The following is a 17,286-nucleotide window of genomic DNA, read 5'->3' as shown; positions in this document are numbered from 1 at the left end:
CCTCGGCCCAGCAAGGTCCAACAACTATTTCTGCAAACACCATTCACTGAGATGCTCCGTAAAAAAAATGAAATTCTGCAGTCCAGGGAGTTTTGGAAACCTAACACACCATATCATCTCCTCTCGGAGAATCGCAATCCACACTGGCATAATTAAGACTAAGAAGACCTAAAGAAAAAGTACCTGTTAAAGATTGTTTTTTGTTTTTGCTTTCTTTCTGGCCACACTGCACATGGGATCTTAGTTCCCTGACCAGGAATCAAAATCTTGCCACTTGCGTTGGAAGCGTAGAGCCTTAACCGCTGAACCCCCAAGGAAGTCTCTAAAAGGTACCTATTAAAGGTCACTGAACCAGCATTTCATCAGCTATTAATAGATGATGTGGTTGGATAGACAGAGAGGCTGAGGATAGATGGGAGATAGAGATTGAGATTAATTTTTATAGTTATATAAGTACAATGAAACACAGTTTTAAATAGCAGGGATCCAGACCAACCATTTTCATTTTATAAATGAAGTCATGGGGGCTCAGAAAAGCTTTTACCCAAGGTCACACCACAGCACTAGAATCCAGGCCTCCTGATGCCTAGTCCAGGCTTTTTCCAACAGGCCCTGTTTCTTTTTTTTGCTTGACTCTAAACCCCAGGACTTCTGGTAATCAAAGAGATCGATGCTATTTTCAAGACAGACTCTGGTGTTTGTGATTAATCTCAGTGACTTCACAGGGCTTCCCTTGCAGGCATGCCCTCTGCTGAGGAAGGCGCCCTTTCCTGCATCCCAGACTCCAGGTCGACCGTGGAGGGTGGCAGGGCCCAGGGCAGAGGCTGCAGGTGAGAGTGACATTGAGCCCTCATTCTGGATGCTGAGCCATCCTGGTGGCTCAGACAGTAAAGAATCCGCCTGCAGTGCAGGAGACCTGGATTCAATCCCTGGGTTGAGAAGATCCCCTGGAAGAGGGCATGGCAACCCAACTCCAGTACTCTTGCCTGAAGAATCCCCACGGACAGAGGAGCCTGGTGGGCTACAGCCCATGGGGTTGCAAAGAGTCAGACACAACTGAGCAACTAAGCAAAAAACAAAAAGAAAAAACAATCTTTAACCGGTACTTTTTCTTTAGGTCTTCTCAGAGTCTTGGCTAGGCCAGTGTGGATTGTGATTCTCCGATTCACACACTCAGCTTGAGTTTGGGAAGTGGGCTTCCTGACAGGTGTCCCCAAATGGGAACAGACATTTGACAGGACATCTTCAGTGATGAAGTTGGAGACACAAAATCTGGGGACTGACTTAGGCCTTGGGGCGTTATATAGGCCTGGCACTGTTCCACAGGGCTCAGCTTCTAGAACCAGAGTTGCCTTCCCATCCGTCCTCCCTAAGCCTAAGTCTTGGCATCTCTGAGCCCCTGCATCTTACTCCCTGAGCCCCCAGCCACAGCCATCTCTCCACACTGCACACTCACAGCACAGAGATGTGTGTGTGTGTGTGTGTGTGCACATGCTCACTCAGTTGTCAGATTCTTTGCAACCCTATGGACTATAGCCTGCCAAACTTTTCTGTTTATGGACTTTTTCCAGCAAGAATACTGGAGTGGGTAGCCATTTCCTCCTCTAGAGGAGCTTCCTGACCCAGGGATTGAACCCACATCTCTTGCATTGGTAGGTGGATTCTTTACCACTGAGTCACTAAGGAAGGGGCTGCTAATGCCAGAGACCCGAGTTCAATCCTGGTCTGGGAAGATCCTCTGGAGAAGGAAATGGCAACCCACTCCAGTATCCTCGCTGCGGAGAATTCCATGGACAGAGGAGCCTAGTAGGCTATAGTCCATGATGTCACAAAGAGTCAGACATGACTTAGTGACTAAATACACACACACCAGGGAAAACCCTCCTCCAGCCCTTTAGCAGAGAAGAAATTGAACTGAGACTTTCAGGAAAGACAGACCCTTGGGGCTTAGGCTCAAAGGAGGCTGCCCGCCCCCAACTCCAGGCACTGGGTGGGAGTGAGCCTGGCAAGACATGCTTCAGAGCCCAAAGCCAGTGGCTTTTGGTGCCCCAACCAAAATCACGTAAAATAGAAGACTTCACCACAAAAACAGACCCAGGTAATCAGGATCAGATATAGACCGGAAGTCCTAGACTGACAGGCTTATCTCCTCATCTTTAGACTGAGATCCTCAAATCCCGTCCCCCACCCCAGACCTATTGGACTGCGGCTTGAGGCCTCTGCAGTGAACAGTGCTGCCCCCAGCATCCTAGCCTCAGCTCCAGCCCTCTCTCCCCTCCCTTCCCCAGGCCTCATCCATCTCTGGGGCTTCTCTGCTGCTGGGGTGGGGCAGGGAGGGCCTGCCCTCTGTGGCTCTAGTGCCCACACTTCCCCTTTCTCAGAGAGCAGGGCCACTTCCCTGAAGACAGCAGTTAACATCAAGCAGTGTTTGTATCTGCCCCTGTGTCTGGGACACACAGCCCAGTCTGGGGGCCTGTCGGGCTGGCCTATCGTCTGCCACTGTTTGCCTTTGGGGCAATGGGTGCCTTGAGCAAGCTGGGAGAGAGGAGGCTGCTGTGGGGATAGGGAGCAGGGCACAGCCCCAGACAGGGCAGCCTTGATGCCAAAGGCTGTGGCTTCTGAAGCTCCAGGCAAGGGTTGCTGGAGCCAAATGCCTGTCCACTGTCCTGTCTTCAGAGTCAGAGCATCTGATGCTAGAGGACACTCCCTCCCACCTCTAATAAAACCCCTCAGAAACATGGTCTTCCTTCTTCCAGGCCCCTCAAAGCCCAGATCCCTTCTAAGGGCTCTGCACCCTCCCACCCCTGCATACCTACCCTAACCCCTGTGCTGTGCTGTGCTTAGTCACTCAGTCATGTCCGACTCTTTGCGACCTTGTGGACTGTAGCCCACTAGGCTCCTCTGTCCATGGGGGATTCTCCAGGCAAGAATTCTGGAGTGGGTTGCCATGCTCTCCTCCAGGGGATCTTCGCAAATCAGGGATCAAACCCCAGGTCTCCCGTATTGCAGGCAGATTCTTTATCGCTTGAGCCACCAGGGAAGCCCAAGAATACTAGAGTGGGTAGCCTATTCCTTCTCCAGGGGATCTTCCCAACCCAGGAATAGAACTGGGATCTCCTGCATTGCAGGCAGATTCTTTACCAGCTGAGCTATGAAGGAAGCCCACCCTCACCCCAACCCCACCCCAAAAAAGTTAATAAGGAGATATTGCAGGTGCTGCCCAGAGGGAACACCTGGAGGCGAACTGATGATCTGCTTCTGGGGCATCCAGAGCTGGGCTGCATGTGTGTTGTAAGTGGCTGGTCTTACAAACCCGTCTCCCCCCAGACTTGGATCTGTGGCTTGGGATTGCCCCTCAAACCCAGCTCCTGGGACGGTGACTCTCCTTCACCAGCACAGCCTTTTATAATACACACATGAGAACTATTAATATTCCACTCTTGGCCAGTTGCTTTCAACAGAAGGTCACCCAGAGCTGGAGGACCCTGAGCAGGTCACTTCCTCTAAGAAGATGAGGGGCTGAATTCCTGGATTTCTAGACCCTTCCAGCTTCAAAGTGCCATCACCATAACCACAGGGCAAGGGTCGTAAGCCCTCCTAGACATAGGGAGAGAACTCAATATTACAGGAATGCAACAGGAAGGATCCCAGCCTTTGGCCAGAGACAACTCAACCGATCAAATATGTGGTTCTGTTTAGGTTTATACCACAATTGCTTCATATACCACGCTTGCGTGCTAAGCTGCTTCAGTAGTGTCTGAGGCTCCTCTGTCCATGGGATTCTCCAGGCAAGACTCCTGGAGTGGATTACCATGCCCTCTTCCAGGGGATCTTCCCAAATCAGGGACTGAACCCTTGTCCCAGGCATCGCCTGCGTTGGCAAGCAGGTTATTTACCACTAGCATCACCTGGGAAGCCTATCCCGTCCTATGGGCTATGTACCACATGTTGTATACATTACATTGTTAGGTCTGGTACACATTTGGAGTATATGGCATAATTGGTGTATCTACCACACTTGGGCGATGGATACATTTTGAGGAATAACACATAAAACACTGCAGCATGCACACACTTTGTGTATATCTACACACTCAGGGTGTATACCTGCACACTTGGAATATATCCAGTGCTCTGGAGATATAGCACACCTTGTGTAGAGACTCCACTGCTGGGAGCATTCTGCGAAGTCTTAGTGATATAACTCTGGCAAGACTCTGGGGTGAACAGTACAGACCCTAAGACCTGATCACCCTGCATGCAGTACACTCCCCCCACTGTGGTTAACCTTGAATAAATCCCTTGCCCTCTGAGACTCAGTTTTTTTCACCTGTTAGATGGGGATCATAACAGTACCTACCCTCATAGGCTTTGGGGGACAATTAAATGAAACAGAGCTTATAACAGACTCACCATCGCATCTGGCAAAGAAGAAACAGATGATAAATGGCAGCTTTGTTACTGCTTGGCCTTTTAAAAGTGTTTTATAATGCATAAGTATTTTTTAATTTCAAATATACATAAATTCAGATGTTTCCAGAGTCTTAATGCTTTTGAAAACTCAGATAACAGACAGACCATTTAATTCATATTTATTTCACATTTGATCTGTAAACTTTTTGTTAAAAAAAATCCACTGTCATTAGCAACATGTGCTGACATTAATTTTTCTTTAGTGAAATATGAGCGCAGGCCTTAAAGAGTCTCTGTCTAAAACATAGGGCAACTTGGATGTAAACAAGGTCTCCGCCCTTCTCCCTTGACTTTGGGAGTTTATCAATGACTTGATCTCAACCAGAAAAACAGGGAGGAAAAATGGACAACACTTTGATACTTAAGAGCTCTTGGGGCAGGAACTGTACAGTTGGGCAAGCCCATTTGTCTCTTCAAACTGTTTACTTTGGGCAAATTGTATCAGGTTTGCTTCTTCCACATAATTTCCACTTCTCCGTGTCTAAAAACAGCAGGTAAAAGATTTCCCACAGTCAGCACTCTGAAGGAGGGAGTGGTAACACATACATCTAAGATGGAAACATACATATTTTTCAAGCAGTGGCCCCAGAGGAAGGGAGGAAGGGGACACTGGAAAGAGAAGGTTTTAAAGTGCAGTACTGGAGTGAAAAAGGGTGCATCCAAGAATAATGGCTTTATACACAGGGCTGCTGCAAGGCAGAAAGGTTCATTTACTTCTGTCTTGATCCATCCTTGTAATATTTACATAGGACAAGGCAATTATGCTGTTAGGCACAGGGGTGGGGAAATGGACAGAAATCTTTTCCCCCTCAGGAAATCTCAACGCAAGTCCAGTCCCAAGGGACAGTCACCAGTTGCTGGTGAAAAGGACACAGAGAGGGTAATGACACCAGAAAAGGACTCACTTTGCAAAGAGGCTTGCCCTGAACTAGACACAATGTGTCTGCCTGGAGAGCATCTCCAGGATTCAAACATCAGTAGCCAGGATTCAAACATCAAAAGCCAAGAGACATTTAGGTCCCCATCCCCATCCCCATCCCCAAGTACTATCAAAAATAGTGTATATTTACAAGGGGGAGGGGGATGGGAGGGCTGGCAGGGCTGCCCTGAGCATTTGTTTAAAAATAGAGTTGGGGAAGGGGGACAGCAATTAGCCGGGGCTGGGTAACCCCCACCCCCACCCCATCTGTTAACCCTTTGGGAGCCCTCCATCCCCTCTGGCCTCTCGTGCTTGCTCTGAACGATTGTGACAGCTGGGCCCAGGTGAGGTGAAAATACTTTTAGAAAACAATACTGATTTGGGGCTGCCCAAGAACCCAGGAAGATGGCTCTGAGTGAGGAGCTGCCCTAACAATAATGAGGGGGTTGGAGTGGGGGGTGTGGCCCTCCCAGCCAGTACTTTTCTCAGGTAGGAGAGCGCAGATGCCCGCAAGAAGCTGCAGAGCCATCCTGGGGCCAAGAAACTAGGAACAGGCAGGACCCGGGTTTTGGCAGGACCACGTAGACGCGCCCCCTGGATCCCAGCTGCCTGCAGTCAGCGCAAGTCTGTTCTCCGGGCGCGGACTCCGCACTCACACGATCCGCTTCCTGTCCCCCCGGCAGAGGATCTTCTTGAAGGCGCGGCGGAAGTCGTGATTGAAGATGGTGTATATGACCGGGTTCAGCGAGCTGTTGCAGTAGCCGAACCAGAAGAAGAACTTGAAGAGCGTGGGCGGCACGGGGCAGCCGATGGCCGTGAGCGTGTAGGTGAAGAAGAAGGGGAACCAGCACACCACGAACACTCCGATGACCACCGCCAGCACGAAGGTGAAGCGCTTCTCGCGGTTCTGCCGCCCGCGCCAGCGCGACGCCTTGGCGCCCCCGCCAGAGCGCTCCTCCGCCGGCCCGGCCGTGGGTGCCCCCAGCCCCGTCGCCCCCGGCCCGCGCCGCGGCAGGCTGTCCCCGGGCTTCACCTGGCTCGCCCGGGCCTTGCCTTTGGCCCGGGGCCCGCGCTCCGACCTGCGGGACCCCGGGGGCCGCTCAGCATGCTCAGACGAGGAGCTCTCCTCTAGGTCCAGCGCGTCGGCGTCCGGCGGCCCTGCGGGCGCGGGCTCCCCCGGGGCACCATTGAGCTGGACCTGCAGCGACTCGACCTCGGCGCCCACGGGGCCCACGCCGCCGCGCTCCGGGCCCAAGCCGTTGGGCCTGCGCTCGGCGCTCCCTGGCAGCTCAGCGGCGGTGGCATCGGGACCCCGGCGACTGGGCGGCACGCGGGTGCGGCGCTTGGCGATCTGGTAGATGCGCACATAGACCAGGATCATGATCAGGCAGGGCGCGAAGAAGGAGCCGATGCTCGACGAGATGACGTACCACTTCTGGTCGTTGATCTCACAGCGCGGTTCGGCGGACGGCTGGCCACTCCTGCCTCTCTTCTTCTCGAAGGAAATGAGCGGGGGGAAGGAGATGACGGCCGAGATGACCCACACCGTGACGATGATGGCCTTGATGCGGCGTGGCGTGCGCTTCAGGTTGTACTCTATGGCCTGGGTGATGGACCAGTAACGATCCAGGCTGATGGCGCACAGGTGCACTATGGAAGACGTGCAGAAGAGCACGTCGAGCGCCAGGTAGATCTCACACCACGCCTTGCCGAAGTACCAGTAGCCCATGACCTCGTTGGCCAGCGAGAAAGGGATGACAAGCGTGGCCACCAGGATGTCCGCCGAAGCCAGAGACACCAGGAAGAGATTCTGGGGCGCCTTGAGCGCGCGGCTTGTGAACACAGCAATGATGACAAGCACGTTACCGAACACTGTGAACAGCATGAGCAGGCCAGCCAGGCACACCAGCGTCAGCGTCACCTGCAGGGAGTAGGGGGTGGCCCGGGCGCCGCCCCCCGGGGCCTCGGTCCCGTTCCAGCTCGCGTTGCCCGCGTCCGGCTGCAGGGAGCCCATGGGCGCGAAGCTGCCCTCGGCCAGCGGCTGCTCCTGGCGGAACATGAACGCGGGTGCCCACTCGCCTGGGCCTGCTGCCAGCTGCCTTCCGGCCCGGTGCCCGTGGGTCCTCCTCTTCCTCTCGCGCCCCGCTCGCCCTGCCGCACCTCACATGGAGAAGGGGCCTCAGGGAGGCCGGGCCCCGAGCTGGGGGACCGCTAGCGGCCCATGGGCCCGGCTCCCGCGAACCGCACCCGGTCCGCGCGCTTTGGGCTCTCGGGGTCGGCGCCTTCTCGCTCCCAGCTCCTAGATACAGCCAAGTTTTATTTCTAAGCGGCGGGAGAGAGTAGGTCGAACCGATGGGGAAAGAGATATTTATTCTTCAAGAGAGAACAAAAATCATCGGTGGCCTGATGACTTGGAAAGATAACAGGAAATTAAATATATCTGTTTCTATATCTTTGACTCTTGAGCCTGAGCGAAAGCAAGAGGTCTTACCGTGTGCGGGGCCCGCCCCCAACCCGGGAGGCAGCCGAGGGGTGCTGATGCTGGCTTGGGGTCGTGTGTCTCTCTCCTTATATCTCCGAAGCGAACACCGACTCTCTCGCTTCCCCCAGACGCGGCGGGGCCGGCGGGGCCCGGGTTGGGGCCACGGTGCGGACTCTGCCGCCTCTCGGAGCGTCGCGGGACTTCCAAAGTTGAGTGCCCTGCTGGGGCTGGGGCGCAGCGCGCGGAGCTCGGAGACGGCGGCGGCGGCGGCGGGATGAGGAATGTGGGGGCCGCATGAAGGCGCCCCCGTCCTCAGGCGGACCCGGGCGGGTGGGCGATCGGCCCTCCAGGAATCGCGACCGAGGCAGGAGGTCTCCTGGGCGTCGGCACGGCGAGCTTCGGGCGCTGAGCGCGACGGGACAGGCTGGGGTCCGAGGGCAGCGTGAGTTTGGGGAGGAGAGCAGGGCTAGGGAGAGAAGGTGCTGGGGGTGGCCGGGCGGCGGCGCGCCGGCTGCTAGGCGTCTGCACTGAAGCCCGGGCCGCTGCTTCTCCGCCGCACTAGCCGTGGACTGGTTTTATAGCCCCAGGATCAAGCCGGCGTTGCTGAGCAGCCGGCGTCAGCCCCCACGTGGGAAGCCGACCCTCCCCCGCCCCTTGCACCTCCCCTCCACGGGTCTAGCGCCCTCACCCAGCGCGGGACCCACTGGAACCCTGCCCCCCTGGTGAGACGGGCCCTTTGGGGAGGCGGATACCCTGAGCGAGGGATTTAAAGGGCGTGCCCGGGGAGAGCCTGCTGGGAATTGGCCAAGCATCTCTGGGCGCGCCGAGCAGAACACATTGGGCACCCGGGAGTGGCCACATCGAGCTGAGTGGGACTTGGGAGGAAAGGGTGTTGAGGTCCCCTGGATGAATCGGGAGAAGCAATTACCGGTACAGGTCGCATCCGGAGCAACCCCGCCCTGGGCCGGGCCACACTTTTCCTGCAAGTGCTCCTGGCGGCGGGGCGAGTGGAGCTGGTGAGAGGAAGGCGCACGTTCGGATCCAACCCCTTTGGCGGAAAGGGAGGCAACACCCACGCGGAGTGGGCTCCGCCAGAGTTAGGAGCTCCACTGTGGGGAGAAACGGCCATTTTGTGGTTCCAGCTGCAGAGCTGCTGCGAGACCTGAGCACACTGGGTCTGAACCGGCGCCCCCTAGACCACGGTGAGTAGGGGTCCTAGAGCGGAGGAGGCGCGTGGCGGCAGCGCGAGGGCGCACTGACACCTGCCGGCCGCACGCCGGCACCGCTGCCAGTCTACGCGGACGCCCGGAGCCTACTCTCGTCCCTGAGACTGCCTTCTCTCATATCAGGGCAAGTTTGGGTCCATGCTCGGGGACAGAGAACCCAGATTTTTTATTGCACTTTGTCATGTTGCAGAAATCTTCCTAACGCATACACTCTTGTGTGGCTACCCTCTCCCCGGCGAGAGTGAAGCTGGGGCTGATGAAGACACATCAGAAGAGGGCTCTGCAGGCATCAGAGCCCAGAGCTGGCAGCCCACCCTGCCAGTACAGGGCAACCCACGCTTCCCGCAGATCCCGGAGGCCTGGATCCTGCCTGACTGGTTGCTCTGCTCTGGTCTTCTCTGAACCATTGTGTCTTTGTTGAGGCCGAAAGCTAGACTTCTCCCCCCACCACATCCGCATTTCAGATGCACGCACACCAGTCTTTCAGTAAGACGAGGATGCTGACCAAAAGAAGAGAGAATGTTTTCCAGGTTCCGTCTGATAGAAATAGCACGGAGAGGGGGTGAGTGCAGTGTTCCTCTGCATGCTCGGTGTCCTGAGATAGATTTTAACGGTTGCTAGAGTACCGGCTTGTATTGTGTTATCTGCACTTTTCAAATAAACAGTAGGCAGTTTAAGGGCAAGGCCCAGGAGGATGGGAACTGTCAGCAGGAGAGAGATTAGACCTAAAGAAAAGTTATCTTATTTAAGGGCCTACTAAACCAAAATACCTTATGTAGTCAATCAAGCTGGAAGTTCTAAGGATGGAACAGATTGCTTCTCTGCCCAGCAGGGTTCAGGCTCAGGACTGAGGACTAAATTAAGGACCTTGAGCATCAAGGCTGAGCATCACCTTCAACACCAGCTGATGTCTACAGCCTCTGCCAGTGATACAGGCCAGTTATACAGTAATCAATGTGGTCGCTCTTATTGTAGATAGTCCTGAAGTCTGTGCTTTTCAAAGTATTTCACAGGTGTCTCCTGCAATCATTCCTCCAATTGGATGACCTCCCTTTCCAGATTTAATTCTGAAGAGCCTTTCTAATCCCCTTTTCTGGAGCACCTGAAGAAAGTTAAGGCACTCTTTCCTCCCTCTGTTAAATCTATTTTCCATCTTCTAACCAAGTCTCAGCTCTGTATGTCCTGAGAGAAGAGATTCGGAGAGATTGCATGAGACTCAGTTGGAAATGTGGTCACGCTCACCTTTGCACAGAAACTAAGAGCCCCAGACCTCAAGTATGAATGCTGAGAGACAAATATCAAAGCCCATGGCAATCTGGGCTTCACTGTGTTGTTCACAGACCTTAGGGCCCGAGTTTTCATAGACCATCACCGCCTATCTCCACACCAGCTGCTGACACACATCTCTCCTTCCCATCTCATTTCAGAAGCAAAAAGGGAAATGAAAATAGAGGCCACAGGGCTTTCTTTTCTTGGAATCTCTGCTGCTAGCCTGTGTATAACATCTCATGTCACATTTTCTTAAATGCTTCCCAAACAGCCAGTCAGCAGCCAGTCAGCTTCTTAATTCCTGGGTTTGGAGTCTTTTCTCCTAAAATGGAAACAGGTTTTTCAAGGAGCTAGGGTCTTGGAAGTCAATTCAGGACAATTATTAATAATAATGATAGCTGTCTTTTGTTGAGTTCCTAGTACACAACATGTCTAAGGCTAGCTACAGAGCCTCTTCATATGCAGAGTTCTTCCTCTTAACATATGTGTTTGTCTCTCCGTTGTGTCCGACTCTTTGTGACCCCATGAGCTGTAGCCTGCCAGGCTCCTCTGTCCATGGAATTCTCCAGGCAAGAATACTGGAATGGGTTGCCATTCCCTTCTCCAGGGGATCTTCCTAACCCAGGCATCAAACCTGGGTCTCCCACATTGCAGGCAGATTCTTTACCGTCTGAGCCACCAGGGTAACACATGTATCTATCACTAAATGCTCTAGCTCCTTAGTTTGACACTCAGTGTCAGTATCTCTGAGCTTTAAAAGGCTATGTGGATGCTATTAGTTTTTTGATAGAAGATTTAGTGCTGTGCTTGCTTAGTGAGACAGCACTGAGCAGAGAGAGATCCACAAAGACAATAATTTCTATCCAAGCCTGTATATCTGCATTGCTTGGGAAGGTGAAAAAGACTTACTAGTGCTCCACCAAGGTAATTTTGATTCATCAGGGCTGTGATGGAATGCAGACTGTGTATTTTAACAAACCTCCTTGGGAGATGCTAACATGCACACTCAGTGAAGATTCACTGCTCTAAGTAATAAATAATAAATCTCACTGGGGGCAGGAGAGATGAGCAGTTGCCTTGGTGGGGGCATAAAGGTGGTGTCTAAGGAAGGCGGAGCTGCTAAGGATGGGCTCCAGATTGAGAATAACTGTCCTAGTTCTTCTGGGTCAGCTAGGAGGGTGTCATATTCTTCCAGGAACCAGAGGCATCAGGAAGTTGGCATTTCTGGCCTAAGGAGAAGTCTAGGGCACACAAATGGAGGTCCACTATTATTTCTACTATTAATAAAAATACATACTACAGAGGATCTGAATAGACCATTTTCCAAAGACGGCATACAAAATGGGCAACAGACACATGAAAAAATGCTCAACATCACTAATCATCAGAGAAATGCAAATCAAAACTACATTGACTATCACCTCACACTGGTCAGAATGCCATTCTCCAAGTCTACAAACAACAAATGCTAGAGAGAATATCTAAAAAAGGGGATCTTCCTACACTGTTGGCAGGAATGGAAATTGGTACAACCACAATGGAGAACAGCAAGGAGGCTCCTTAAAAAGTTAAAATAGGACTACCATATGACCTTGCAATCCCACTCCTGAGCATATATCTGGAAAAAAAAAAAAACAAACATAATTTGAAAAGATAATGTACCCGTGTTCATTGCAGTGCTATTTACAATAGCCAGGACATGGAAGCAACACAAATGTCCATCAGCAGAGGAATGGATGAAGATGTGGTGCATAAATACAGTGGACTATTACTCAGACATAGAAAAGAATGAAATAATGCCATTTGCAGAAACATGGATGGACCTAGAGATTATCATACTAAGTGAAGTTAAGTCAGGAAAAGGAAAAACATCATTTGATATCACATATCACTTACCTGTGGAATCTAATTTTTTTAATCATATAAATGAACTTATTTACAAAACAGAAAAAAAAAAAAAAAAGCTTGTGGTTACCAAAGGGGAAATGTTGGTGGGGAGGGGGTAAATTATGTGTATTAACATACACATATTACTAGTTAACTAGTGTGAAATAAAAAACATAGATGCTCTCATTTTATATCTCTAGCTCTACCTCCCTTTCTATCTATATTTTCTTCTGAAAAGGAACACATAAGTACTGGAAGATGGTCTATTTATGACTACCAGCCAGGCAAATTACCAATACATGTAATTTAGCTTATACTAAATTATCTGTTTGTCCTGGAATTACATCTATAATTAAAGTGCCAGGTAATATTAAAATTCTTGTGTGTGTGCATGTGTGTTCAGTCATTCAGTCGCATCTGACTCTCTGCAACCCCATGGACTGTAGCCCACACCAGGCTCCTCTATCCATGGAATTCTCCAGGCACAAATACTGGAGTGGGTTGCCATTTCCTCCTCCAGGGGATCTTTCCAACCCAGGGATCAAACCTGCATCTCCCATGTCTCTTGTATTGCAGACAGATTCTTTACCACTGAGCCATGGGGGACTTCATCTAAAAAGAGCCAGAAAACTGGATTGGAGATGATATTAATAGCTTATTACTATTTTTTGAAGACTAAGAAAAAACTACATCCTCATTAGCTTGGACTCCTGCTGCTGCTAAGTCGCTTCAGTCATGTCCGACTCTGTGCGACCCCATAGACAGCAGCCCACCAGGCTCCCCCGTCCCTGGGATTCTCCAGGCAAGAACACTGGAGTGGGTTGCCATTTCCTTCTCCAATGCATGAAAGTGAAAAGTGAAAGAAGTCACTCAGTCGTGTCTGACTCTTAGCGACCCCATGGACTGCAGCCCACCAGGCTCCCCCATCCATGAGATTCTCCAGGCAAGAGTACTGGAGTGGGGTGCCATTGCCTTCTCCGACTCCTAGGCTCTCACAAATCGAAGTTGAGACACACAAACACAGGCCACACACCCATGCATATGGACCATATGGGCACACACTCACCCATCTGAACATGATGAGCAGGTGGGGAACAGTGTTCCCATTGCCGCCCATGCCCCACACACAACTGGAACCAAATGCTGCGATCAGTTACTAACATCTGTCAAGTCACTGCATTGCTGACATGGTGGCGGGGAGGAGGGGCTGGCAGTCACTAGAAAAAAATCTATTGCTTCCTCTGAGCTATTATTTAATTCTTCCACTTTCTTGCTGCCAGTGCTGGAGCTCTTTGCAAGCACATTGTTCCTGAAGGTGAATGGAAGCCAAAAGAAAAGCATCACCTCCAAGAGTGTTGTTGGAAGGAGTGGCCTTATTTACCACCTTCCGTGTTTCTCATCACTGACTGTTAGATCCATCCTGCTATTCCCATGGAAAAAGTGTGAAGTCTGAGCATCACCTTCATCTTTTTTTTTTCCCCCCCTAAGGTGCTAGCCCATCCTGCTCCCACCTGGAAGATGAAGCCAAGTGATTTCTGCCCCTACTGGGCCCTCTGGCCAAGACCCAAGATAATAGTCTGTGCCAGGATCACCTCTATCTTAAGAATGCCCAGAAAGGTTGGGCTCTCATCTGGATCTTTGCTGCTGCCGACCTTGCAAGATAAATGTGTGCGTTTCCACTAAAACTTGACTGCTGAGGGTTGTGCACACATGCAACTTACCATTACCTCCTGAGTTTTCCAGGTCAGTCCTCGCAAATAAGGGCTCTTTCCCACCACATTCAGGTGAGTTGTCTTGCCTGCTTTGTCCAGAAGCATAAGAAAAAGCACGCTTGAATCAGTTATGGCCAGTGATGGTTATTTATGGTACATGGCTATATATGGCACAACAGGTGAGCTAGAGCCTCTGGCCCTTGGGAATAATGGAGATATTTGTGACCAAACTTAATAACTTTTAAACTAACATTCATTAACCTAATTAAGTAAAGTGAATCGCCTTTCACATTTTCACAAAGAAACCATGGAAACCTCATGAACACACACATACACCACACACACACACACACTGTTTAAAAGGTAATCTGGTCATTCTGCTCCCTGGAAATGATTTCTTTTTTCCATTCTCCCTAGTTAATGATACCAGGAAAGCACAAGCTTTTCCCTCCTAAAGGGGCCCCTGCCTGCCAGCTCCAGGGAGTGAAGCCATTAGTAATTCAGGCTTTGGAGTAAGATAAACCTGGGCTCTGGTCCTACTTCTGTCACTTAATAACTGTATTAACTTACTTAACTTTCTGGACCTTGGTTTTCTCATACAGAAATGGGGAAAATAGTAATAAGCATCTCAGGCATGCTCTTAAGTGAATGTTTAATAAATGAATACCTGGAAAATATATAACACAATGTTCAGCATTTAATAGATGCTTTGTTGTTGTTCAGTCACTAAGTCATGTCTGACTCTTAGTGACCCCATGGACTGCAGCACACCAAGCTTCCCTAGATGCTTGACATACATTAAGTGTATTTGTTTATTTGGCAAAACTTTCTCCTTTATTAACCTGATTCTTCCTCAGACAGATACAAAGATATTTGAAGATCTGCCCCTTAAAGTTTGACAGTTAATAAACTGGTGTGAAAAATAAGAATTAAAAACTAAATAAAAGTAGGAAAATGTGACTTCACATTTTAACAGGTATTTATTCCTTTTTGTGTATGTAAACAGCCAGGAATGGGGAGAAAGTCCCTTGCCTTAAGACTATACCCAACTGAAAAGCTTCTGCACAGCAAAGAAAGCCATCAACAAAATGAAAAGGCAACCTACAGAATGGGAGAATACATTTGCAAATCATATATCTGATGAGGGGCTAATATGCAACATATATAAAGAATCCATACAACTCAATCACAAAAATTTAAATAAACAATCCAATTTTTTTTAATGTACAAAGGGGATAAATAGACATCTTTCCAAAGACATGCAGATGGCCGACAAGTATGAGGAAAGGTGCTCAAAATCACTAGTCATCAGGGAAATGCAGATCAAAGCTACAATGAGGTATCACCCCACACCTGTTACAATGACTGTTACCAAAAAGAAAAGAAAGGGAACTCTTGTGCACTGCTGATAGGAATGTAAATTGGTGCAGCCACTATGGAAAAAAGTATGAAGGTTCCTCAAAATATGAAAAGTCGAACTGCATACGATTCAACAGTGCTGCTTCTGAGTAAAACACTAACTCAAAAAGATGGGTGCACCCTCACATTCACTGCAGCATTATTTACAGAAGCAAGATATGGAAACAATCTGTGTCCATCAATAAATCGATGGATTAAAAAAAAAGTGGTATGTATATACCATGGAATACTACTCAGTCATAAAAAAATGAAAGAAATCTTGCCATTTGTGACAACATGGATGGACCCTTACACCGTTACACTAAGTAAAATATGTCAGACAGAGAAAGGCAAGTACCATATGATCTCACATATTCATGTGGAATCTAAAGAAAATTCAAGCAAACAAACAAAAACCAAGTGCATGGATACAGAGAGCAGATTGGTGGTTGCCAGATGTGAGGAATAAGGGGTGAACAAAACGGGTGAATGGCAAAGGGTACAAACTTGCAGTTAGAAAGTCAGTCCGTCATGATATGGAACTGGCACAAAAATAGAAATGTAGACCAATGGAGCAGGATAGAAAACCCAGAAAAAACCCCACGCACCTATGGTCAGTTAATCTGTGACAAAGGCAAGACTACACAATGTTGAAAAGACAGTCTTTTCAACAAACGATGCTGGGAAAACTGGACAGCTACATGTAAAAAAAAAAAAAAAAAAATAGAAATTAGATCATTCTTTGACATCATACATAAAAACAAGTTCAAAATGGATGAAAGACCTAAAGGTGACACTGGACACTTTAAAATTCCTAGAGGAAAACATAGGCAGAACACTCTCTGATATAAATCAGAGCAATATTTTTTTCAATCTGTCTCCCAGAAAAATGGAAATAAAAATAAACGGGGCCTACTTAAACTCAAAAGCTTTTGCACAGCAAAGAAATAATAAACAAAATGAAAAGACAACTCACAGGTTGGGAGAAAATGATGTGACATACAAGGGATTAGTCTCCAAAATTTACAAACAGCTCAGGATGCTTAGCTCATTTCACATGCGAGAAAGGTAATGCTCAAAATCTTTCAACCCAGGTTTCAGCCATATGTGGTGAACTGAACTTCCAGATGGTCAAGCTGGATTTAGAAAAGGCAGAGGAACCAGAGATCAAATTGCCAATATCTGTTGGATCATAGAAAAAGCAAGGGAATTACAGAAAAGCATCTACTCTGTTTCACTGACTACGCTCAAGCCTTCTGACTTTTCCAACAAACTGTGAAACATTCTTAGAGATGGGAATACCAGACCATCTTACCTGCCTAAGAGACCTGTATGCAGATCAAGAAGCAAGTCAGAACCAGACATGGAACAACAGACTGGTTGAAAATTGGTAAAGGAGTACATCAAGGCTGTATATTGTCACCCTGCTTATTTAACTTATATGCAGAGTACATCATGTGACATGCCTGGCTAGATGAAGCACAAGCTGGAATCAAGATTGCCGGGAGAAATGTCAATTAACATCAGATATGCGGATGACACCACCCTAATGACAGAAACTGAAAAGGAACTAAAGAGTTTCCTGATGAAGGTCAAAGAGGAGAGTCAAAGAGTTGGCTTAAAATTCAACATTCAAAAAACTAAGATCATGGCATCTAGTCCCAGCACTTCATGGCAAATAAAAATGGAAACAGTGGCAGATTTTATTATCTTAGGCTCCAAGATCACTGTAGACGATGACTGCAGCCATGAAATTCAAAGATGTTTGCTCCTTGGAAGAAAACCTATGACAAATCTAGACAATGTATTAAAAAACAGAGACATCGCTTTGCCAACAAAGGTCCATACAGTCAAAGCTATGGATTTTCTAGTGGTCATGGATAGATGTGAGTTCCTGCTGCTGCTGCTGCTGCGTCGCTT

The 17,286-nt window shown here is 49.2% G+C and overlaps 1 protein-coding gene across 1 annotated transcript; it reads right to left on the bottom strand.

Moving 5' to 3' along the window:
• Positions 1–6,044: 6,044 nt before the first annotated feature.
• Positions 6,045–7,406, bottom strand: ADRA2A (adrenoceptor alpha 2A). Its single transcript, NM_174499.2, has one exon. It carries the CDS (start codon positions 7,404–7,406, stop codon positions 6,045–6,047), a length of 1,362 nt encoding a protein of 453 aa, NP_776924.2.
• Between the last annotated feature and the right edge of the window lie 9,880 nt (positions 7,407–17,286).

This window comes from Bos taurus, chromosome 26 (assembly GCF_002263795.3).
Source record: "Bos taurus isolate L1 Dominette 01449 registration number 42190680 breed Hereford chromosome 26, ARS-UCD2.0, whole genome shotgun sequence".
Classification (NCBI taxonomy): Eukaryota; Metazoa; Chordata; class Mammalia; order Artiodactyla; family Bovidae; genus Bos; species Bos taurus.
Note: the sequence above shows the minus strand (reverse complement) of the source record. Positions and strands in the feature narration are given on the sequence as shown.